The 21,170-nt window shown below is 35.8% G+C and overlaps 2 protein-coding genes across 4 annotated transcripts in view; one reads left to right on the forward strand and one right to left on the reverse strand.

Annotated features, from left to right (window-relative positions):
• The window catches only part of CCDC175 (coiled-coil domain containing 175), a 57,948-nt gene extending 55,642 nt beyond the window's left edge, over nt 1-2,306 (forward strand). Inside the window, exons 20-21 of the mRNA XM_076003997.1 lie at nt 1,076-1,214; nt 2,223-2,306. Coding sequence (XP_075860112.1) covers nt 1,076-1,152 — 77 coding nt within the window. The 3' untranslated portion in view covers nt 1,153-1,214; nt 2,223-2,306. The remainder of the gene's footprint in view (nt 1-1,075; nt 1,215-2,222) is intronic.
• A 36-nt stretch (nt 2,307-2,342) lies between these two features.
• Nucleotides 2,343-21,150, reverse strand: JKAMP (JNK1/MAPK8 associated membrane protein). Of its 3 annotated transcripts, none has more exons than XM_012785669.2 (7): nt 21,017-21,150; nt 18,604-18,677; nt 17,860-18,014; nt 11,305-11,511; nt 9,145-9,326; nt 5,303-5,379; nt 2,343-3,019 (listed from the first exon to the last, which is right to left on the reverse strand). In XM_012785669.2, exons 1-7 carry the CDS (start codon nt 21,018-21,020, stop codon nt 2,801-2,803), a joined length of 918 nt encoding a protein of 305 aa, XP_012641123.1. In that variant the 5' UTR covers nt 21,021-21,150; the 3' UTR covers nt 2,343-2,800. The 3 variants fall into 3 exon arrangements, with proteins under 3 accessions (XP_012641123.1, XP_012641122.1, XP_012641124.1); XM_012785668.2 differs by having other exon boundaries at nt 18,604-18,695; nt 21,017-21,145; XM_012785670.3 differs by having other exon boundaries at nt 18,604-18,727; nt 21,017-21,126.
• Between the last annotated feature and the right edge of the window lie 20 nt (nt 21,151-21,170).

Consider the following 21,170-nt stretch of genomic DNA (forward strand, 5'->3'; position numbering starts at 1 on the left):
TTGGAAAAATTAAGATCTGAACTAGGAAGAGAGTCTAATCAGCGGCTCTCAAACATTAGAATCACCTGGAGGTTTAAAAAAACAAAAAAACACACCTGTGCTCAGGCCGCATCACAGACCAATCAATGTTAAGTCTCTGTGGGTTAGACCTAGGCATGTTTTAAAAATAATCTCTGTAGGTGGTTCCAAAGTGCAGTCAAATCTTGAAAACCAATGGTTTTAAACAAATATATAACAATGTAGTTGTCAAGTTTATCAGCTGGCCCAAATTAATCACGAAAATACAGGTTGAGTATACCTAATTCAAAAACTGGTAAATCCGAGAGGCTCCAAAAACTGAAACTTTTGTAGCACTAACATGATGTCCCTAAAAAAGGCCTGTTGGAGCATTTCAGATTAGGTATACTGAACTGGTAAATATAATGCAACTATCTAAAACTCTGAAAGACTCTGAAATCTGAAACACTTCGTGTCCGAGACATTTTTGGATATGGGATATTTAATCTGTATATTAACTTTTAAATTACATATTCAGGACTGCTTGGCAAAACAATTAGCATACACTGTAGCAGTTAAAATTGTAATGTGCTACAAGGACATAAGTCAAAACTTAAGGCTAAGACAAGTGTTGTTTTTGTATATTTTTAATGATCATGTTTTAACAAATTATTTAATAACATTAGCAAACAATGGCTATGAATTTTTCTAGTCTTGTTCTTATGAAAGCAAATTAAAAATGCAGATATGTATTAAGTGTTCCTAAAATTCTCTGCCTTTCAGTACTTGTATGTCTTTCATAATTTCTCCTTTTGCATATATTAATTTTTTTTGCTAGACTAGGACATCTGAGATGATTGTTAAAATGGCTGCAAATGTAGTGGGATCAGAAGATATAATCCTGGTAATCAGATACATGACACCTTCCCCATTCCCTCCTCATCCCACCTCCACCCCCATTATACAATTATATAGTTGAGGATTCTTTGGGCAACCCAGAATTTTAATGGACACTAATAACCACCCAAACCTGTATGAAATACAATAGAATTTTTACATTTTAATTTTATTTCTACAGAAAAGAAGAAATACAGTCGTACTAAAACAGCCCCAGCAGTTACGCCTTGTGGGAAAAACAGATTCTCAAATAAGTAACAAAATAACTCAAGGATACAACTGCTGTGAATTCAAAAGGCATAAACAAAACTACAGGAAAAGTGAGTGCACTTACTTTCATACTTTGCTACTCTAATAGAAATCTTAAATGTCTGAGATTTAACTAATTTTGCCTACTTGCCCCACCTTGCCCCTACTGGCCTACTAATTTTGCCTACTTGCCCCATCTTGCCCCTATTTGCCTACTAATTTTGCCTACTTGCCCCATCTCAAGTAGCAGAAACAGTAAGTAACCTTCTAAACAATACAAATGCATAAACATGGTCAGGTTATTAGGTTAAGTATTAAAAAATTTATTTTGCTTTCATGGTTGTGAGGATGAGTCTTGTGAGGCCTTCAGAGAGTGTAAATATCACAGCACATTTATCACAAACCAACTGCAAGAAAACCGTCCATATACTATATATATATTCTGTATTTCATTAAATCTAAGAAGCTATCAATTATAAGACGCATCCCAATTCAGAGATGTCACAATGTGGAAAAAAATGTGTCTCTGGATCAATAAAGTATGGCATGTATGTATATCCTTCAAAAATGAGATATGAGAGGTAGGGAATATATAAGTACATGTATTTATTCACTTGGGAAATAGATACTAATCTTACTAGTTAACATTTTGAATTACTTCCATAATTATTGTGCCAAAAAATAATTAAAGGTCAAAACAGCCGGGCGCGGTGGCTCACGCCTGTAATCCTAGCACTCTGGGAGGCCGAGGCGGGCGGATTGCTCAAGGTCAGGAGTTCAAAACCAGCCTGAGCGAGACCCCGTCTCTACCATAAAAATAGAAAGAATTTAATTGGCCAACTAATATATATAATATAAAAATCAGCCGGGCATGGTGGCTCGTGCCTGTAGTCCCAGCTACTCGGGAGGCTGAGGCAGGAGGATTGCTTGAGCCCAGGAGTCTGAGGTTGCTGTGAGCTAGGCTGACGCCACGGCACTCACTCTAGCCTAGGCAAGAAAGCGAGACTCTGTCTCAAAAAAAAAAAAGGTCAAAACATTGAAATTTTTTGTAAACTTTTTATTATTGTTTTTTTCTACAGGAACAATAATCTGAACAAGTCTTCAACCAAACTATCTATAAACAGAAAATCTGCTATATAAATTATGCTTTATTTTTGTAATATATCAAAATACTGTATTGGTGAAAATAAATAGATAACAAAAAACAATATGCTTTATTTCCATGTTTGATAAAAGACCTGACAAGTATGTTTGTCTTTATAATTCATTATAAGTGGAAAACAGATTGAAACACAACAGGCATGCACAGTTATGCCACTGCTAAGGATTTCAGATTATACTTGAAGTTTTTCTTAATAAAATGGGAACAACACATTGCTAGGTACACAGACACATGATTTTGCTCTGGAGAATAACTGAACTGTGAGAGAGGCAAGTGCTTCCTAATAGGCTTCTAGTGAAATAGATAATGTTATACTAAGTAACGGTATTATGGTATTTTGTACTTTCCCAAGTCTACAGGTCTAACTGTAAAGTCTATTAAGTAAAACAAAACAAAACAAAACCCAAATAGAAAATACAATGACAATTTTGTTCCCATGTATACTTTTTAACTAAGAACACTTCTTAGGTTTTTTGACATTTAAAATTTTTTCATTCAGTGTCCATTGGCTCCTTCCGAGAGTATCCGAGAAGGTTCGGTAAATTTTGCAGTGAACAAGTAAAAAAGGGCTGGTGTAGGTACCAAAGCCAAAAGAGGCAAATCTTGCTCAAGTTTATCCACTCTGGAAATGGAGATTATTCCATAGGCATGAAGTAACCAGTGGCTGAACAGAACAATAAGCCTTTTTTTTCTGACCAGAAGATCATAGCAGTTCTATATAATTGTATAAAAGAAAGAAAAGAGAAAGATTATCAGGATAAATCAGCTAGATAATTCAATATATTTTCATTTAAAATGTATTATTTGTTTTCACACATAATCATAACTGCAAAATGTTGGAACCAGAAAAGACTTAAGAAATCACCCAGTGTAGCTACCACACTTTACAGACGAGTAAATTGAGGCTTCCTATGTCACATAAGCACACAGCAGCAGCACCACGACAAGAGCCCATGTATTAAGTCCTAGCCTATACCACCGTTCACTCCTGGAAGCACTATAGTTTCTTCTGAAAGATATAAACTAGATGGGAAACTCTTCATTACATTAGATGCTTTCTTCCTGCCCACTGTAGCTATGGGGTCATAGGTAGTATTTGAAATAGAAGGTACATAAACCCAATTTCCTTAACGTCTAGCATTCCTGGAATCTGTACCTGAATAATTAGAAGAGAGCAGAAATGACACATAAATACTCCGATTTTCTTTTAATCTTTAATACAGCTCTATAATATGCAAAAATTGGAAAGACCAAATTAATATAAAAGTAATATCTAAATGTGTTAATAAACACAAAAATGTAATATGCAATAAGTTACTAACTTTCTCTTATCATTAAATGGCTCTTCAACTCACCCAGAACTAGGCTGTCTTCTCCTGTTTCTGATTCATATGTAGAGGCTAATTGAAGTATGTGAATATTTTATAGAGGAGAGATTCACACGGGCAGAGAAATAAGTTTCAAGCTAATTTGGCAGTGTATAGCTCATTCCTAACCATGGATAACAAACAAAAATTCAAAAACCTCATTTTATTCATATATCCTTTTCCTCCGTCAAATCCTTCCCTAGAGTTGATAAAAGTACCAAAACTAATTTGCTTATCTTCTTTAATTAATCATATTGCAATGCAGATTAAAGATTACAAAGGAGAAATGAGGATAGTCTAGAGATGGAAAGAACTAAATAATTACCATAAAAACATTTTTTCTAGTTCCACCACTATTATTCTGCCTATAGTCTAGGTGTTTTCCTTCTTCACTCTTTCACTCATGTAACAGAAAAACTGGTGTCAACAGTACTCCAAAATAGTTTACAACTTATTTTCTTTGGGTTGAACTCTTTTACGTTAAGAATTATGAGAAAGCACATATTTTATCAATTATAGTGGGCAGTTTAAGACAGTTCATAGGCACTAGATTACCAAGCATAAGATGGAAGAGTACTGAGACATCTTATATTTTTGTCCCTTTAGAGTTTAGCCTCAAAACAAAGAGTTCTTAAATCAGAGACATTAATGTATTTAAAAGCAAGCATTTAAATGTAAAACATCAAAATAAATAGTAGATAGCCACATAATTTTAGGAATAAAATTTCAGAAGATTGCATGTGAACAAAATAATGTGCAAAAATGCCCATTTTGATTAAATTTTAATGAATATATTTTCCCCTAATTATAGAGTCAAATATACTATTATTCTCATTTATTATTCAAATTTTTACTAACAGCTTAACTCCTTAAAAATATTTAAAAATATAAATGTGATGACATTCTGTTCTACCCACTGACCTATAAATGAATCAAAATATACTTTTTTTTTACTAAAAGTATTCTGAAAATAAAGACATATAAAATAAAACAAGCAAACAAAAAATAATTCTTTATAACAGTGGCCTTCCACTGAATCACTAAAAAGTAGAGGCACAAAATGGATACCTTGAAAAAGGAACAGTATCAGAATCACATGGCTATTAATATCATCTCCAAATCACCAAAATATTATAGGTATTATGGGGTATACATAAACATCCATAATCAAGAAAATAAAATTGGGATAAAAAAGAGAAGGATATAGAATATACAATATAATTATTGATGACTCTGATAGTGTTGCCACTATAAAATAGTTTAAAATTAGTTCTATATACAGTAAAGCATTTTTATGTTTCTCTCAAAATAGTGTTAATAGGTTTCAACATTTTGATAAGTGTATGTTTGCTATGTGGATAAATTATGTGAAATGATTTTTCTCCACCATGCTGAATAGTTGAGTCTGATCACTTAACTATTTCACTAATATCCCAAGGAAATATACAGTCTAGCATTCAACTTTTCATAAATTTAACTAATGAGCTAAAAGCTACCAAGTGACTTCAATTAGCCAACAATTACTAAAACAATCAGTTGTACCATATTGTTTGTATCATATATACCATGCTAGTCAATTGTCAAATTTATCAAAAAAATCTTTAACAAAGGGAAAAAAAAGACTTCCTACCTCTATTTCAGAAGCCGACATGTACACAGCCAGAGTAACCAAAGATAACACTAATATAATATACGGGAAGGCATAATCTGGAAGACAAGCATTGGTACTATGTTGGAAATTAAACAAATTTTCTGAATAAACAAAGTTCAAACACTATAATTCTCCCTAGACTTGAAGCCTTTTCCAGCCAGTTCTGTGAGAGACTTAAGTCCTAAGGTCCCACAGCAGGGGTCAGCAAACGTTTTCTGGGAAGGGCCAGACAGTAAATAGTTTCAGCCTTGCCGGCCATAAAATCTCTGTCTCAATTACCCAACTCTGCAGCTGTAGAGAGAAAGCAGCCATGCACAATACATAAAGGCATAGGCATGAGTGTGCTCCAAAAAATCTTTATGGACAGTAAAACATGAATTTCACACAATTTTCACATGTCAAGAAATATAAGCCTTCATTTTTTTTTTTAACCATTTAAAAACATAAAACCTATCCTTTGCCAGGCTTTGAAGATCCCTGCCTTAAGGTATTCATTAAACATAAAAAATTAACTTCTCTTGGCCAGGCACAGTGGCTCATGCCTGTAATCCTAGCACTCTGGGAGGATCATTTGAGCTCAGGAGTTCAAGACCAGCCTAAGCAAGACTAAGAACCTGTCTCTACTAAAAATAGAAAGAAATTACTTGGACAACTAAAAATATATAGAAAACAGTAGCCAGGCACAGTGGTGCATGCCTGTAGTCCCAGCTACTCGGGAGGCTGAGGCAGAAGGATCACTCGAGCCCAGGAGTTTGAGGTTGCTGTGAGCTAGGCTGACGCCATGGCACTCTAGCCCAGGCAAAAGAGTGAGACTATGTCTCAAAAAAAAAAAAATTCTCTCTTATATAATAGAATGGTGCCAGTTATGTAACAAACTTAGAAGAACTGAGAAAATAGTTACTCAAATAATTTTCTGTGTGTTGTGGTCCAGATGGAGAACTTTGAAAAAGGTTATCTATAAGAGTAATTCAGCTTCAATTAATCTTTAGAAAAGTTCATTTATCAACAAACTTCAAAGGATAAACAGATCACTTAGTATTCTTAGTACCAAAATCCTAGAAATTCCAACTTCAAATACAGTACAGTAATAATACTTTAAGCAAAATTTCTTCCAACAACATACCACTTTTCTCTTAAAATGCTTCACATTTATAACACACCAAAATAAATGGACAAATTGAGAAAAAATACCTTGAATTATTTTTCATACAAATCTTTTAAAACAACTTTAGTTTATGAAACTACTAATCATTCCACATTGCATGGAATCTATTTGGAACAATTTCAGATGTTAATTCAGGATGCAGCAGCCAGAAACTCTGAATTATGTATATAGGCCTGATTCCAACTTATTAAAGAAGTAAATGATTTGTTTGACACTTACAACCTTTTATAGACAGTCATTAAGCCATTAAAAAAAAAAAGCAAAGCCGTTTAATTTATAAGTAATTAAACAATGTTGCTAATGATATAAATTTAAGACCTGGCAGTAAAAAGCTGTATCAAGTAAAAAGGAAGAAGAGAAAGTTTCTAAGGAAGCCTAAATGTGTGGAAGTAGAGGGAAGTCCTGGGCTGCAGGCAGGATTTAGAGTGGTTGTTAAATTCTAGTGCGTAAAACAACTTGAGATTTTGCACAACTAGGTCTGGGATAGGCTCTGGTGATCTGCATTTTAGTTCTCCTGGTGGTTCAGATGCAGATCACACTTAAAAACTGGCTTCAATAAACTTCCAAGCAAGTAAAAGTTTGTCACTGACATCTTCCTTATCCCTGTGTCTTTCTCTCTATACCCTCAATCCTCCCATATCTTAACTTCAAGAAGCTTCCTGCTGCTCTACTTGCTCAGACTTCCTATATCCCTTACAAACCCCAAATTATCTATTTGCTTTTCTTTTTCAACATTATAAAAATTATGAGCTGGTATGTAACCTCTGTGACTAATCTCAGAAGATTAGATAAATTTATGCTTATTGCAAATGGGTGATTCTCCCTATAAATGTGTTTTGAGTGGAGGCTTATTAACAAAATGACCTAAAAACATTCAGTGTGGGAAAAGGCATTTTTCAATATAGGCAGCTACAATATAGGAAATAGAAAGCAATCTGCCTGGCAGTCTCCTTGGGTTAACTTTCCCAACCTTCTCCTCCTTGTTCCTTTCCTCCATTTTATAGCCAAGAGGTTCTACACAAGAGCACAACTGGATTTCAGAGCTGCCAATTCTTAACTCTTTCCAGTCTAGACAGCTCTCCTAACCTCCAGACTAATACATACAACCACCTGTAACCTCTTGGATACTCCATGAATACCAAAACCAAATTAATTCACTTCTCCTTATCAACCTATTTGCTTTCTCAAATATTCACTTTTTATCCATCCACCAGTTAGTTACTAAGTCAGAGAGCTACTTTATCTTACCCTTATCCCATTTCCTCAGCCCCTATATTTAACATTACCTAGCTTACTTAACTCCACCTCTAAAACAGCCCCTCATACCCAGTGTTTCTCTACCGTAGGGAGGGCAAACAGGTTTGGTTTATTGCAGCATCTCTTGACTGATTCCCAAGTTCTCTTCCACCGCCAATCCATCTTCCACAGCTATCAAGCTATGTTTCTACAATGCAAATCTACTTATATCATTCTTCTGCCTAAATCCTTTTAAGAGTAGGATCCTAGAGCAAGAATAGCAACCTCAAATGCCTACAGAGGCTAGCCTGGCATGTATAACTGAAGTGGCCCAAATCTAACAGGGAACCAGTGAATGGTAGGAGCTAGAGGGAACTAGGGAACGAACTATAGATTCCCTATAGTTTTATAGGGAACTATAGATTTTCTAATACTGTGGAAGCCAAATGAAACAGAATATGGGGAACAGTAGACCCCTGACTAGTCTCTAATATTTCCCTGGGCCTTACCCTCAGCTCCAACTTTACCTTGAATGAAATTATATTTCCAAACTATATTAGCAAATTTCATTACCAAGCTACATTACTTGCATAACGATACCCAGTCTTGCCCACTTCCTTTGGGCCAGAAGACTTAGCCTCTGCACCCTCGTAGGCTCCATATAAAGGATGGTATCCAACATTCTTGGAATACTCAATGTCACATATTAAAAAAAACCATACTATGTTTTCTCAGCTATTTATAGCTTGCCTGCTTTATCTTCTAGTAGTATGTGAGCCTTTTAACAGTGATTTTTCCTTATTCTTTTGAGTCACAGTTTAGTCTAAATGGTCACTGAATAGTTATATTAAAATAAAGGATATTTTGAAGTTTTTTGACTGTATCTAAAAGGTTTTTATAAAGGAACTTAGAAAGTTGAGATCCTAATTAATAATAAATAGTATATATTATCAAGGCTAATTTTCAAATACTTTCAAATAAAAACCAGTGTTTAGGGGCCGGGCGCGGTGGCTCACGCCTGTAATCCTAGCACTCTGGGAGGCCGAGGCGGGCGGATTGCTCGAGGTCAGGAGTTCGAAACCAGCCTGAGCAAGAGCGAGACCCCATCTCTACTATAAATAGAAAGAAATTAATTGGCCAACTAATACATATATAGAAAAAATTAGCCGGGCATGGTGGCACATGCCTGTAGTCCCAGCTACTTGGGAGGCTGAGGCAGGAGGATTACTTGAGCCCAGGAGTTTGAGGTTGCTGTGAGCCAGGCTGACACCACGGCACTCACTCTAGCCTGGGCAACAAAGTGAGATTCTGTCTCAAAAAAAAAACTATTTTAAAAAAAAAACTCCAAAGTTAAATTCAGAGAAAATATTATTATATATAATAATAAATACATTTTATTGACTTTACTTATCAAACTTACATAAAAGGCCTCCACCAACTGCCTGAAGCACAGTTAAAATTGGGAAGAAATAAAGTGCAGCATAAATACTTTTAAATCGATCCGACTTCCCTAACCCACATGCAATCTTCTTCACCAGCAGAGGTCGGAGCAGCATCATTAACACCAGGCAGAATGCATAATAGATAAATACAATGGTGTATCTGTAAAATAGAATAAAGAATTTGTAACATCAAAAGTATGTTTTAAAAATGCTTTTATCTTTGATCATTTTTAAATCAAGGATCTGTTGCCAAATTTTTAAAAAACTTTTTAGAAAATAGTTTAAAAAGCACACTGCACCTCTTCCCTCCACCAGAAGACCTCATCTTCTACCCTTCCCCCTTTTCAATCCATTCCCCCCTACACACTGGAATAAGATAACTCTAATAAGCTAAAGCTAATTTTTGATACAACAGTAATAACTTCTCACTTTCAATAACTCATTCTTAAAGTTTAGTAATGTAAAAGTTATTTTTTGTATTCATAGTAAGTTATAATGATAGAAGCTTACATGTTTTTGATGCCTCATTCACATCAGTTTCCCCTCAAAACTTTAATTATCAGTAAAGTACCATGATATTTTTCAGTTTTTAAGGACCTAGGCTATATATGCCACTAGGAAAAATAGACTTAATTTGTCAATGTAATAGCATTCCAAAGATTTCTGGTAATTTCGTGTCATTACTTTTTGTTGACTTGCAAAAGAAAACAATTACTGACTTTTGGTAGCTCAGTCTGGCCATATATTTAAGTTTAGAATGTTTAAATAAAGTAAATAATATGTATAAACCCAATGCTGTAAGATACTATAATATCTCATAATTTTAAAAAGTCATTATTTTGTATAATTAATAAAACAAGGCAGGCAAGCTATTCCACAACAACTATTGGTAAAATTGCTGAGAAAAAAGAAGTACTTAATTCAGTGAATAGATAGAAAATGTCCTAATCAATGAAGTTGTGTGATGATTCTGACTAACCAAAGAGTGCTGTGACAAGATTCTGAAGTGACACCCAACTTAGCAAGAACAGGTGCTATGACAAATTATACGTGGCTATTCTGGGTGGAGAATGGCTGGGAGCACCTATTTGCTATATCACTCTTCTAATTTTATGTATTTTTTTACCCTCCTACTATAGGCTTTACAGATATTACAATAAATATAAATGTGACTATCCAAAGATGAATTTGATTTTGTTTTACATAAAATGACTATATAACTTATAAAAATGACTATATAACTTATTTAAATATGATATCCAATTCACTTAACTTTTCTATTAATAGGTAGGACCAGTTTAAGTTCTATAGGTCTCCAGGACAGCGTATGACAATAGAGTAATTGAAGCTGAGGATTATAGCTTTATGAATCAACAAATCAACAAAGAGGACACCATCAGTCATTAATACAGTCTTTTATATATAAATTATAGTCATATAAAAAATAATTGCAGGACTTAATGGCTGGCAGGAGGAAAAGAAGATTTTAATATCTCTATATCTAGATCTTATTTTTTGAAAATTACATTTTTATATGCATGCATATGTAGTTTTTGATGCTTTACTATGATGAACTTGCTCAAAAAGGACTAATTTCATTGAGCATATTATGTAACAGAAACTGGCTACAACTATGAGAACATAAATACCAGACTTTTCTATTACACCTTTAACAAGAAAAACATATCAAAATGAACACCAACAACTTACAGAATTTCTAAAAATGGAATAGTCAGGGATAATAATATGCAGAATCTTATGAATTTGATATTTTTAACAATAAAATATTCTGATAGAAATTACACTTAGTTGAGAAAAACAAAACCAGAAAGAACACTAACCCAAGCACTCTAAAAATGCCAGCTACTACAAAGTACCTCCTATATGTAAGGCACTACACAAGGTATCTGATGATGTGTGGATTCATTTAACTCTCACAACATCTTATAAGGTATCATTATACCCATTTTACCAATGGGAAAACTGAGGTTATAAGACGCTGTTAACATGCTCAAGATAACAGCAGCTGGCAAACCTGGGTTTCAAGCCTAAGCCTGTTTTTGCCTCCAAAGTCCATGAAATCTATAATAATCCTAAGAGTTTTTAAAAAATGATCTCAAGTCTAAATAAATACTTACAGTGGATAGACAGCTTCATGAGTACAGTGCACTGTTGTAACGTAATCCGGACTTGGGTTGTAAAGCATCGTGTACCAGTCAGAAAGCATCAATACTCTACAGGAACGGATATAAAGAACTCCGACTGGATCACTCACAAGTAAGGTGATAATAGCTGCCATACTGCATTCAAATAACGCAGTGATGTGTTGGAAAAGTGCACTGGAACTAGAGGAACAAAAGAACAGAGGCACGATTACCAGAAAAATTTAAATCTTTAAATGGCTTTAATAAAACATGCATATGTTTCAAGATATGGATTCTAAAAAAAAAAATTGTAACTGAAAAATCTTGAAACTAAAAAATCTTCTAAATAGATTAGAAAAGCCAAACATATATAAGAACTACTCATAAAAGTGTAAACTTATTTTCAAAAAAGGGATAATCATCCCAGATGACACTGAGCCAGTATTATCCAACAGAAGAGCAGAAATCAGATCTACCTTACATCTTTAGTATCTTGCCAAATTGTTAAATTTTAAATATAAAAAATATACAAAAGATGATATGTAATATATATTTGTTATAAAGTATAATAATATATAAAAAGTATAAGTTCACCAAACCCAATAACTAGAGCATGTCAATAATTTACTTCTCTGTTTCTCCCTTCCATACCTCTCTCTCTCCTGGAGGTAACCATATACTAAATTGCTTTTATCTCTTTTTCTAAATAGTTTTAATTCCAATTGTATTTATGCTTCAAAACTATTGTTTAGTTTTGTTCATTTTTGAATGCTGTAAGATGACATCAAACTAATGTAAGTCTTCTGGGATTTTTTCACCCACTCAAGATTCATCTAAAGCAGGCGTCCTCAAACTACAGCCCGCGGGCCACATGCAGGCTGCCTAGAACATTTATCCGGGTGAGGCTGCCTAGAACATTTATCCAGGTGTTTTTGCCACAGCTGCCTGTCCTACTTAGCAGCCGACTCGTCCTGGACCACAGTGCGCACTCTTCAATGGACTGAGAGACAGTGAACTGGCCCCCTGTTTAAAAAGTTTGAGGACCCCTGATCTAAAGCATTGTTTACGGCTGAGGTTCAGTCATTTTCACTGCTGTGTAAGATTCCACTGAATGACTGACCATACCATGATTTGTTTAACCATTCTGCTCTGTTAGTTTAATGTGTTACAAATGTTTTCCTCTCAGTTTGTAGGCTGAATTTTTACTTTGTGATGTCTTTTTATGAACATGTTCTAGAGTTTATTTTATTTTATTTTATTTATTTTATTTTTTTTTTGAGACAGAGCCTCGCTTTGTTGCCCAGGCTAGAGTGAGTGCTGTGGCGTCAGCCTAGCTCACAGCAACCTCAAACTCCTGGGCTCAAGCAATCCTCCTGGGCTCAAGCAATCCTCCTGCCTCAGCCTCCCAAGTAGCTGGGACTACAGGCATGTGCCACTATGCCTGGCTAATTTTTTCTATATATATTAGTTGGCCAATTAATTTCTTTCTATTTGCAGTAGAGACGGGATCTCACTCAGGCTGGTTTCGAACTCCTGACCTCAAGCAATATGCCCGCCTCAGCCTCCCAGAGTGCTAGGATTACAGGCATGAGCCACTGTGCCCAGCTAGATTTTAATATAGTTGGCTCTATTAATTTTTTTATTTCTGCTTAACAATTTAAATGTTTTTAAAAATCCTTCACCATTCCAAGATAAAAAAAGTATTATCCTGTATTTTCTTCTAAAAGTTTTAAGGTTTTGCTTTTTAAAATTATCTTTAACTCACCTAGAAGGGATTTCTGTGTATAATGTAAGGTAGGATCTACTTCAGATTTTCCCATTTGGATAGCCAATTGTCCCAGCTGCAGCATTTTATTGAATAAGCACTCCTTTCTCCTCACTAATTTGTCATGTCACTTCTGCCCTATAAAGTTTCATACATACATAATTGGCCTGATTTTTGGTTCCCCGTTTTATTCCTTGAGTTCATTTATTCCTGAGATAAAAGAATAATATAATAATTCTTGATATTATATAGTCTTCTACTTCTTCAGTGGTCTTGGCTATTCTTTGCTTTGCTCTTCCATATAAATTTTAAAATTAGCTTGTCAAGTACTTGTATAATATAAATCCAATGTAGCTTAGCTATCCTGGTTGGAGCCACATGATAGTATTTGTAGTACTGTACATGGAATATAGGACGGTAATAGATTTTGGATATTTATCTTATAGTTGACCTCTTTATTAAACTCTTATTATTTCTTATGTCTAGTCTATAGATGCTTTTGAGTTTTCAACTCAATGTTCTCTTATCTATCACTGCATAGCAAACTACCCCAAAACTTATTGGCTTGAAACAACCACCACTGATTATTTCTCACTATTTTCTGGTTTGAATGGGTTCAACTGGGCAGTCCTTTCTGCTCCAGATGAAGTCAACTTGGGATGCACTTGACTAGGGGTTCAACCATGCTGCAGAATTTAAAATGACTAACTCATATGGGCTATAGTAAGTACTGGCTGTCAGCTGTGAGCGCAACCAGGGCTGTTGACAAGAGCACCCTGGTCCTCTTCTGCATGGCCTCTCCTTTCTTTTTAGTATTCTGAAGTTTAATTATGATGCATATGGGTGTGAATTTCTATTTATTCTGCTTGGGATGTGTTTTGCTTCTTTGATCTTTGAATCTGTTTCTCATTATTTTTGTAAAACCTGAAGCCAGTATTCTTTTAAAACGTCAGCTCTCCTTCATTGGCTTTATTTTTTTCAGAGATTAGATACTATGGGCAAAGAGTTAAAAGTTTTCCCCTGTGCATGAGCATCTGACCTTCAGTTAACTCTCTAGCTCTTTTCCTCTGGAAGTCTGATAAGGATAGAATATCAACTATATTGCTAGACAAGACTGCACTTAATAGAAATGATCCCTGATTGGTAAATTACATCTGGGCTGGACAGAACTATAAATGAACTATGAATACCTGATGAAGACACGGTGGTTTGGCTTTCCTGAGTTCAGTGATTCTTGTAATTGGCATGCATGTCCCTTCCACGATCCCAGAAGCTACACTCTAGAGTTGTTACAAGAGAGACTGGCTCCTCTGGGGCATAAGACTTTAACGCTGGCCAAGTCCCACACCCATCCAATGTGGATCTCATCTCCTTCCACCTGAGCTGAACTGCTTCAAAAACTATTGCTCACAAGTAATGTGTCATGCTGCCCTCCTGGTAACCTGAGTTGCTTCTGAGTAGCATGACCTTTGGTAGTCATAAGTCTAAATGTTGAATCAAACCTACAAGGATTCCAGTATGTATGCTCCGTGTCTCTTAACATATTTCATATTTTTCATCTTCTTCTCTCTCAGTGCTACATGCCATTATTTCTTTATATGTAGTTTTTTTCTAGTTCACTAATTCTGTTTTCAACTGTTTAATCTGTTTACTACCATTTTTTATTTTGGCAAGTATAAATTTTCATTTCTAAAAGTTTCTTTTTTTCCCCTAGCAAATCTGTCTGTTTATTCCTAATAAACAGACTGGACAGCTTTGTGACTATATCGTTTATTTCTTTATGGGTAGCAGTTATATATTCTGATGGGTGAAAGTTCATTATCTGTAGTTCTTTGAGAGTGTAAATATATTGCTTGTTGTGTCTATCAATAAGTCATATTGCTTATTTAGTAATCACAGACTATGAGGTCATTACTAGATCTTGATGAACAAGAGTCTCATAGGCCTAAACTGAGAATGGGGAAGCTTTCTAGCAAAGATTTGCTGCTTCTCCAAGCAGTCATGGCCACCACTGCCTGAGCTTCAGGCCCCTGAGGGCTAGGGCTAGGCTTAGCACATGCTGTCCAAGATTCAGTATCCAGATAGCACTGCTGCTATTAGCAATTAACCTCAAGCAACTCTCTCATCCCAACTCCCTACCTTGTCACTCTGATCCACCTCAGGGTAGGTTTGTTTGTTTTTTGACAGAGAATAGTTCTTAGAAATCCCTCCTACCTCCAGTGGAACTGGCAACTTCTCAAATAATAAGTCATTTCCAGACTTTAGTTTGTTCATGCAGGTGGCTCACCTGGAGCTCCTAATTAGCTCACATTGTTGGAAGCAGAACTCCTGTGCCATTTTACAAAGATGAAAACATTGAATACATAAATAAATATTTATATGTTCATAATATGTAATCTGATATTTTGCTACCTTATAGAATTTATATTTTTAAAGGCAAAATCCCAACCTCATTATTTCTTGCCATGACTTCAGTGACCTTCTCACTAGTCTCTTCTCATCATGCTCTCTTTCAATCTATCTGCCATCAGCCACATGATCTTTATAAAATGAAATGTTATTCTAAAGCTCCCCTTCTTAAACTACTTCTAAGTCTATTCTGCCTTTCTGGAAAAATATGCCTTGCCAGCATCATCTTCTACATCTCCTGGCTATGCCAAATCACTAAGTTCCCTTGTGGCTCCACACATTTGGGCATGCATGCCCTCCACCTCAAAACACATTCCACATATCTGTGTATCCTTCAAGTTTAGCTTTGAGGTTATCCCCAGGTTTTATAAACATTTGTTAGTATTCTCCCAGCCTAAATCATTCCTGACTGTAAGTGCAATGTCCCAAGAAAATGCAACCAGTGGCCCTTGTGTTCCTTGCTACCAATTTCCAAGGCAAAGCATAGTTGTACAAACTCCCTCTTTTTAAACCCACCTCCCTTCCTGCCTGAGCAGTAGCCACTCCTCTGTTCCACCCTCAAACCAACCTCTATTCTCTGCTCCAACTCTCTCCCCCACAACATATCTGATGTTTCAATTCAAATGCATTTGGTGAGGTACATCCCTATGTTCCCTAACTCTTCTCTATTCTGTGCTGAGAAGTTCCAGCCAATTAACTGAGCAAATATTCCATTTTAGCTTTAAGTTTATCACCTCTCCTTTCTCACCCTCATCTTTCATCATTTCATAACAGAAATTAAAAGCATGCTGAGAGCTGCTATTTTAAAGCCTTTCCATAAATCCTTCTGAAAAATGACGAAAGCCTTCCCAGCATAAATAAAGCCTTCCTTGGCTTTATTAGATGGATCCAGAAAACTACTGATTCTAGTTCCACCTGACCATCCCCCTTCTATTTCCACTCCCACTACTACATTGTCTGCCCATCACTATTTCTTTGACAACAGTCTTCTAATATATTTCACCTCTAATCTACCCTCCACAGAAATTATCTTCCTAAAATATACATCCAATGATGCTACTTCCCGACACCAAAACCTTTACCAATAAATGATTCATTCTGCAAATAGTAAGCATCTATCATGTGCCAGCTGCTATGCAAAACTCTGGAGATGCCATGGAGGACAACCACAGAGATGGCCGCTGCCTGCGTGGAGCTTATAGTCAGGGGTGAAGGGAATGTAAAGTGCTAAAGAGAAAACAACAAAATCAGGAAAGCTATTAAAAAACAAAAATAGGGGAAACAGACTTACTTTAGATTGGGATGGGGAAGGCCTCTCTAAGTAGGTGACAGTTAAACTAAAATTAGGAGGAAAGAAGGCAGCTGGGTAAAAAGTACAGTCAGATAAAGAAGAGAGAAATTCAGCCAGCAAAAAGAGTTTGGAGAAAGGAAAAGGATCTGAAACAGGAGAGATCCTGAGAAATTAGATGAACCAAAAGAAAATCAGTATGGCTAAAACATACTAAAGAAGAATTTGGCTCCCTGATCCAAACAGAATACAGTTCAAATCCTGATCAAGAACATTTTCCTCTGGCCTCAACTTACCTTTCCCACTCTCCTTTATATTATCTTTCTTTTATTTGCAACCCACACTTTGACCACTCCAGACTACGTACCTTCCTACCCACCCCAGATCACATATTTCATACCTCCATGCCACTGATCACGCTACTTCCTCTGCCTAAAATATTTTTTTTGAAGTCTTTCAGATCTCATCAGGAACAATTATCTCTCAATTCTTTGCAATTCGGAGCATTTTCTTTGTAACTCTTCCACTTTACTTGTAAGACTGATATAATTAATGATGTATATATTTGTCTTCTCCACAACATTATGACTATAAGCCCTGTCAGTTATTTTTGTATCTCCTCCCCCAATCTTCCAAACATAAGAAACAGTGCTCAATAGATGTGTGCTGACTCAATGTGTTAGTATTAGTTTTCATAATTAGGTTACAGCTATATCATTTTAACTACAATATACTAGATTATTAGTATTAAATTATAAAATATTTGTTCCATAACAACAAATAGCTTGTAATCATAACCATATTTTTGTAGAAAATCAATAAGGATTATAGTTGAGATATTTAAAAAAAAACAACTCCTTCAAGATCATTTAGAATAAAACAGACAAAGGATAGTTCCCTTAATAATTACTAAGGCACGCCCTATCATTAAGTTTTCTTGTCACAGTAAAAAGTGATCAGAATATAAAGGAAAAGCAGGTTAACCACCTTCAAAACAACAGAAGAAGCATAATTACTTGATAAGATCTTCTAAATTATAATTATTCCAACATCAGTCCATCCAGATACTTTTATAGAATGTGCTAACCTCTTTTTCCCTGAGTACCATTCAATGAAGAACCAATGTAAAACAAGAGGAAGCATAGCCATAAATCCAAGATAAAGCCAATCATAAAGTTCTGGAGTCTCTGTGCAAGGCTGACAATATTTCTGTGCATTTGTTCTTTGTCCTCTAGGGCACACCTACAATACAGAAAGGCAATATTTTGTGTACAGATAATATTTTAGAATACTGACACCCCCCAAAAATCATTCTATAAGACATTTCATTTCAGATTATACATTTATGTGTGTAACTTTTAGAAATAAACAAAAGAAAACATAAATACATAAGTAAAATAAAAAGAAATCTACAATGTATGTGCTATATCTGTACAGTGTTCTAAAAGTTTTCTTTTTTTTAACTAAGTTACTAAAATAGTTGACTAACATTCAATGAAAAACCTAGTTATTAACATCATATAAGAAGAATTGCAGAGAAATGTCCTGTATTTGTAATGTTAACTTACTGTACAAGTCATCATACTAAATCATTAAAAAAGGAATTTGAAATTACTATAAAATTATAAAATGTTTTTTTAAATACTTAATAATTGTGACTGTCAAGAAAGATGCAATGTATTATAGACATCAATACAGTAATATAAGTCTTTTATTAATGCCTTCATATTCTTTTATAAATTACTGAGTATATAAGAAAAAAGATTCTACACATGAAAATATTTCAAAAGCAAATAGATTTTACAATGAAATACAAACCATTAAGACTTACCCCACATTCTCCATATATTTCAGTTGAGCTGTTTTTAAATAATAGGGTCTTCCCACAGTAAAGTCCAAGGCATGCTGGTTGAATATCGACAGCTTTTTAAAAACAAATGCCAGTATAGTAACATCTTTTGTGATTATAAAAAAAATAATGCAACAATAGCTGAAGCACTTGGCAGAAATATCTCAATATAGTTTCAAATGTTAAAATGATATATATTAGACAAACATCTTTTTTTTTTTTTTTTTTTTTTGAGACAGAGTCTCACTTTGTTGCCCAGGCTAGAGTGAGTGCCGTGGCGTCAGCCTAGCTCACAGCAACCTCAAACTCCTGGGCTCAAGCGATCCTTCTGCCTCAGCCTCCCGAGTAGCTGGGACTACAGGCATGCACCACCACGCCCAGCTAATTTTTTTTGTATATATATTAGTTGGCCAATTAATTTGTTTCTATTTATAGTAGAGACGGGGTCTCGCTCTTGCTCAGGTTGGTTTCGAACTCCTGACCTCGAGCAATCCGCCCGCCTCGGCCTCCCAGAGAGCTAGGATTACAGGCGTGAGCCACCGCGCCCGGCCTAGACAAACATCTTGAAGCACTTATTTTTAAATTTAAATTTCTCTTTTTTATACTGTGACATTGTAGAAAGCTATACTGGAAATTTCGAGTTTTTACTGTTCTTGATGATTAAAGTCCTCAACCAACAGAGCAGAATTTATCCCCAGAATGCAAAGCTTAATGCATTATGTCTCCAATGGCTCCAGCTAGCCATTCCCCTTGATTAGGCTTTTGAATTTCATTGGCTATAAGTTCCAAAATAAATTTTTTTTTAAATTATTATACCAATAGAAGTTCATCACCTTTTATCTTGCCCACGCAGGACATTAAGCACATACATGTACATACACAATCTATTATCACCTTTGTTCATAAAAGAACACATTCTCACACCAGAAAAGCATAAAGAACATAATTTCAGAATAGAAGGCAAGCCTTTAGAGTTAATAAATTCGGCTTTATAAAAATTCTCCTCTACTGTCCTAGCTTTTAGCATTTTCTGTTGAGGGCAGGTGAAAATTTCATCAAGGGTTTCTGACCAATATTTAGGAACCACTGTCTTAGAATTAATTTCCTGATCTCAAGGTTCGGAGAAAAGAAAAAGCAGCTCTTCTTTACAAAAAAAAAAAAAAAAAACCTCAGGACCTACAGATTGTCATTGACCTCATCCACAGGGAGAAATTATTGAAAGTTTTTTTCATCAGCGATACCTGATCCCCTTCATTTATTGATTCATTCATTCAATAAACATGTATTGAGTGTCAGATTCCACAGTTTAGGGGCCGCCAGAGGTACAAAGAGAAACATGACAGAGTCCCTGCCCTTTAAAGATCTACAGTCTAATGTGGAATAAACTCCAAACAACTATGGTCTAAATGCGAATTAATTTGGAAAATTATGCATTTTGTAACTATTCTTGAACAATCATTTCACAAATTCTTCATGAATTCACAACATAGAGACTGGTCTACAATCAAATTCAAGTAGACCTAATTTCTTTCTCGTTAAGCTGCTAAGAAAAAATATAAATAGCACTGACTAAAATGCCTCAAGTTTAATATTTCACTATTAACAAATTTCTGACTTCATTTTTTAAACGCATGGGCTTCTTTCCTTTAACTGGCACTTATCTTTTAACCAACTGTAATCAAATTTTTCTAAACTAATACATGAAAATGAATTGTTTCAGATTTTTCGACAAGGCAGAGGTTAAAGAATTGGAAGCCTCTCCTGTACGGGCTTCAGATCTAGTAGATGCTTCATAAATACATTTCAATGTAAATATCTGAAGTTTCTCAAAAAGGCCTGAAAACCATTATGATAAACTGAAAGCAACAGCTCATCATCTGCCAAAGAAAATACTGGCTCCAAGAGTCTGTTCAATTTTCTCTTTCATTTCCTTTAGTGAAAGATAACTAAAATGTTAAGATTTTTTTTTTTTTTTTGCAACGGTCTTGCCCCTTTGTGATGAGTCCTGTAAACTCAGCTTGAGGTTGAAGCAGGAGACAGTAAGTCATGCAGCGATTTGCCTTTGCTTCCTTTACTGTTTTTCTGCACTATCGCCAGCGCTTTTAATTTTCAGGTCAACCCTGATGCATACGTTTCCTCCATATCAAACAAAGGGGCTGAAGAGACATTTCGAACACAACAAAGGCACTGCGCGCTTTCCCTCCGCAGCCTGTCAGGAGCAGGGACCACCCACCCCGGGAGGAATCCCAGCCCGGCCCGAGGGCGGGCGAGAGCAGGGACGAGCCTGCGCCGCTACCCGAAGGCCGCCCGCCCCGAGCCGAGCCCGGAGTCGGCTGCGTGTGGAAGAAGTGGGGACTAAGACAAGCGCATCTCTCGCACCTCGGCGACCACTCACCCATCGGCCGCCAGTACGTTTCTCCAGAGAAGGTCCGGGATCAGCGGATCCGGCCGCAGCGTCCGGACATCCGGGCCACAGCGCTCCCAGCGACTCCGCCTCCTAGTAACCCGGGCAACAGCCCCGAAGTCCCGCCCCCGCTTCCTGGTCTAGG

This window comes from Microcebus murinus, chromosome 6 (assembly GCF_040939455.1).
Source record: "Microcebus murinus isolate Inina chromosome 6, M.murinus_Inina_mat1.0, whole genome shotgun sequence".
NCBI classification, from domain to species: domain Eukaryota; kingdom Metazoa; phylum Chordata; class Mammalia; order Primates; family Cheirogaleidae; genus Microcebus; species Microcebus murinus.

Coding starts and splice junctions, on each gene's coding strand:
- JKAMP (XM_012785668.2), bottom strand. Junction 18,015..18,603: donor AAATATATGGAGAATGTGGG/GTAAGTCTTAAT, acceptor TCTGTATTGTAG/GTGTGCCCTAGAGGACAAAG. Junction 9,327..11,304: donor CATGAAGCTGTCTATCCACT/GTAAGTATTTAT, acceptor TCTATTTTACAG/ATACACCATTGTATTTATCT.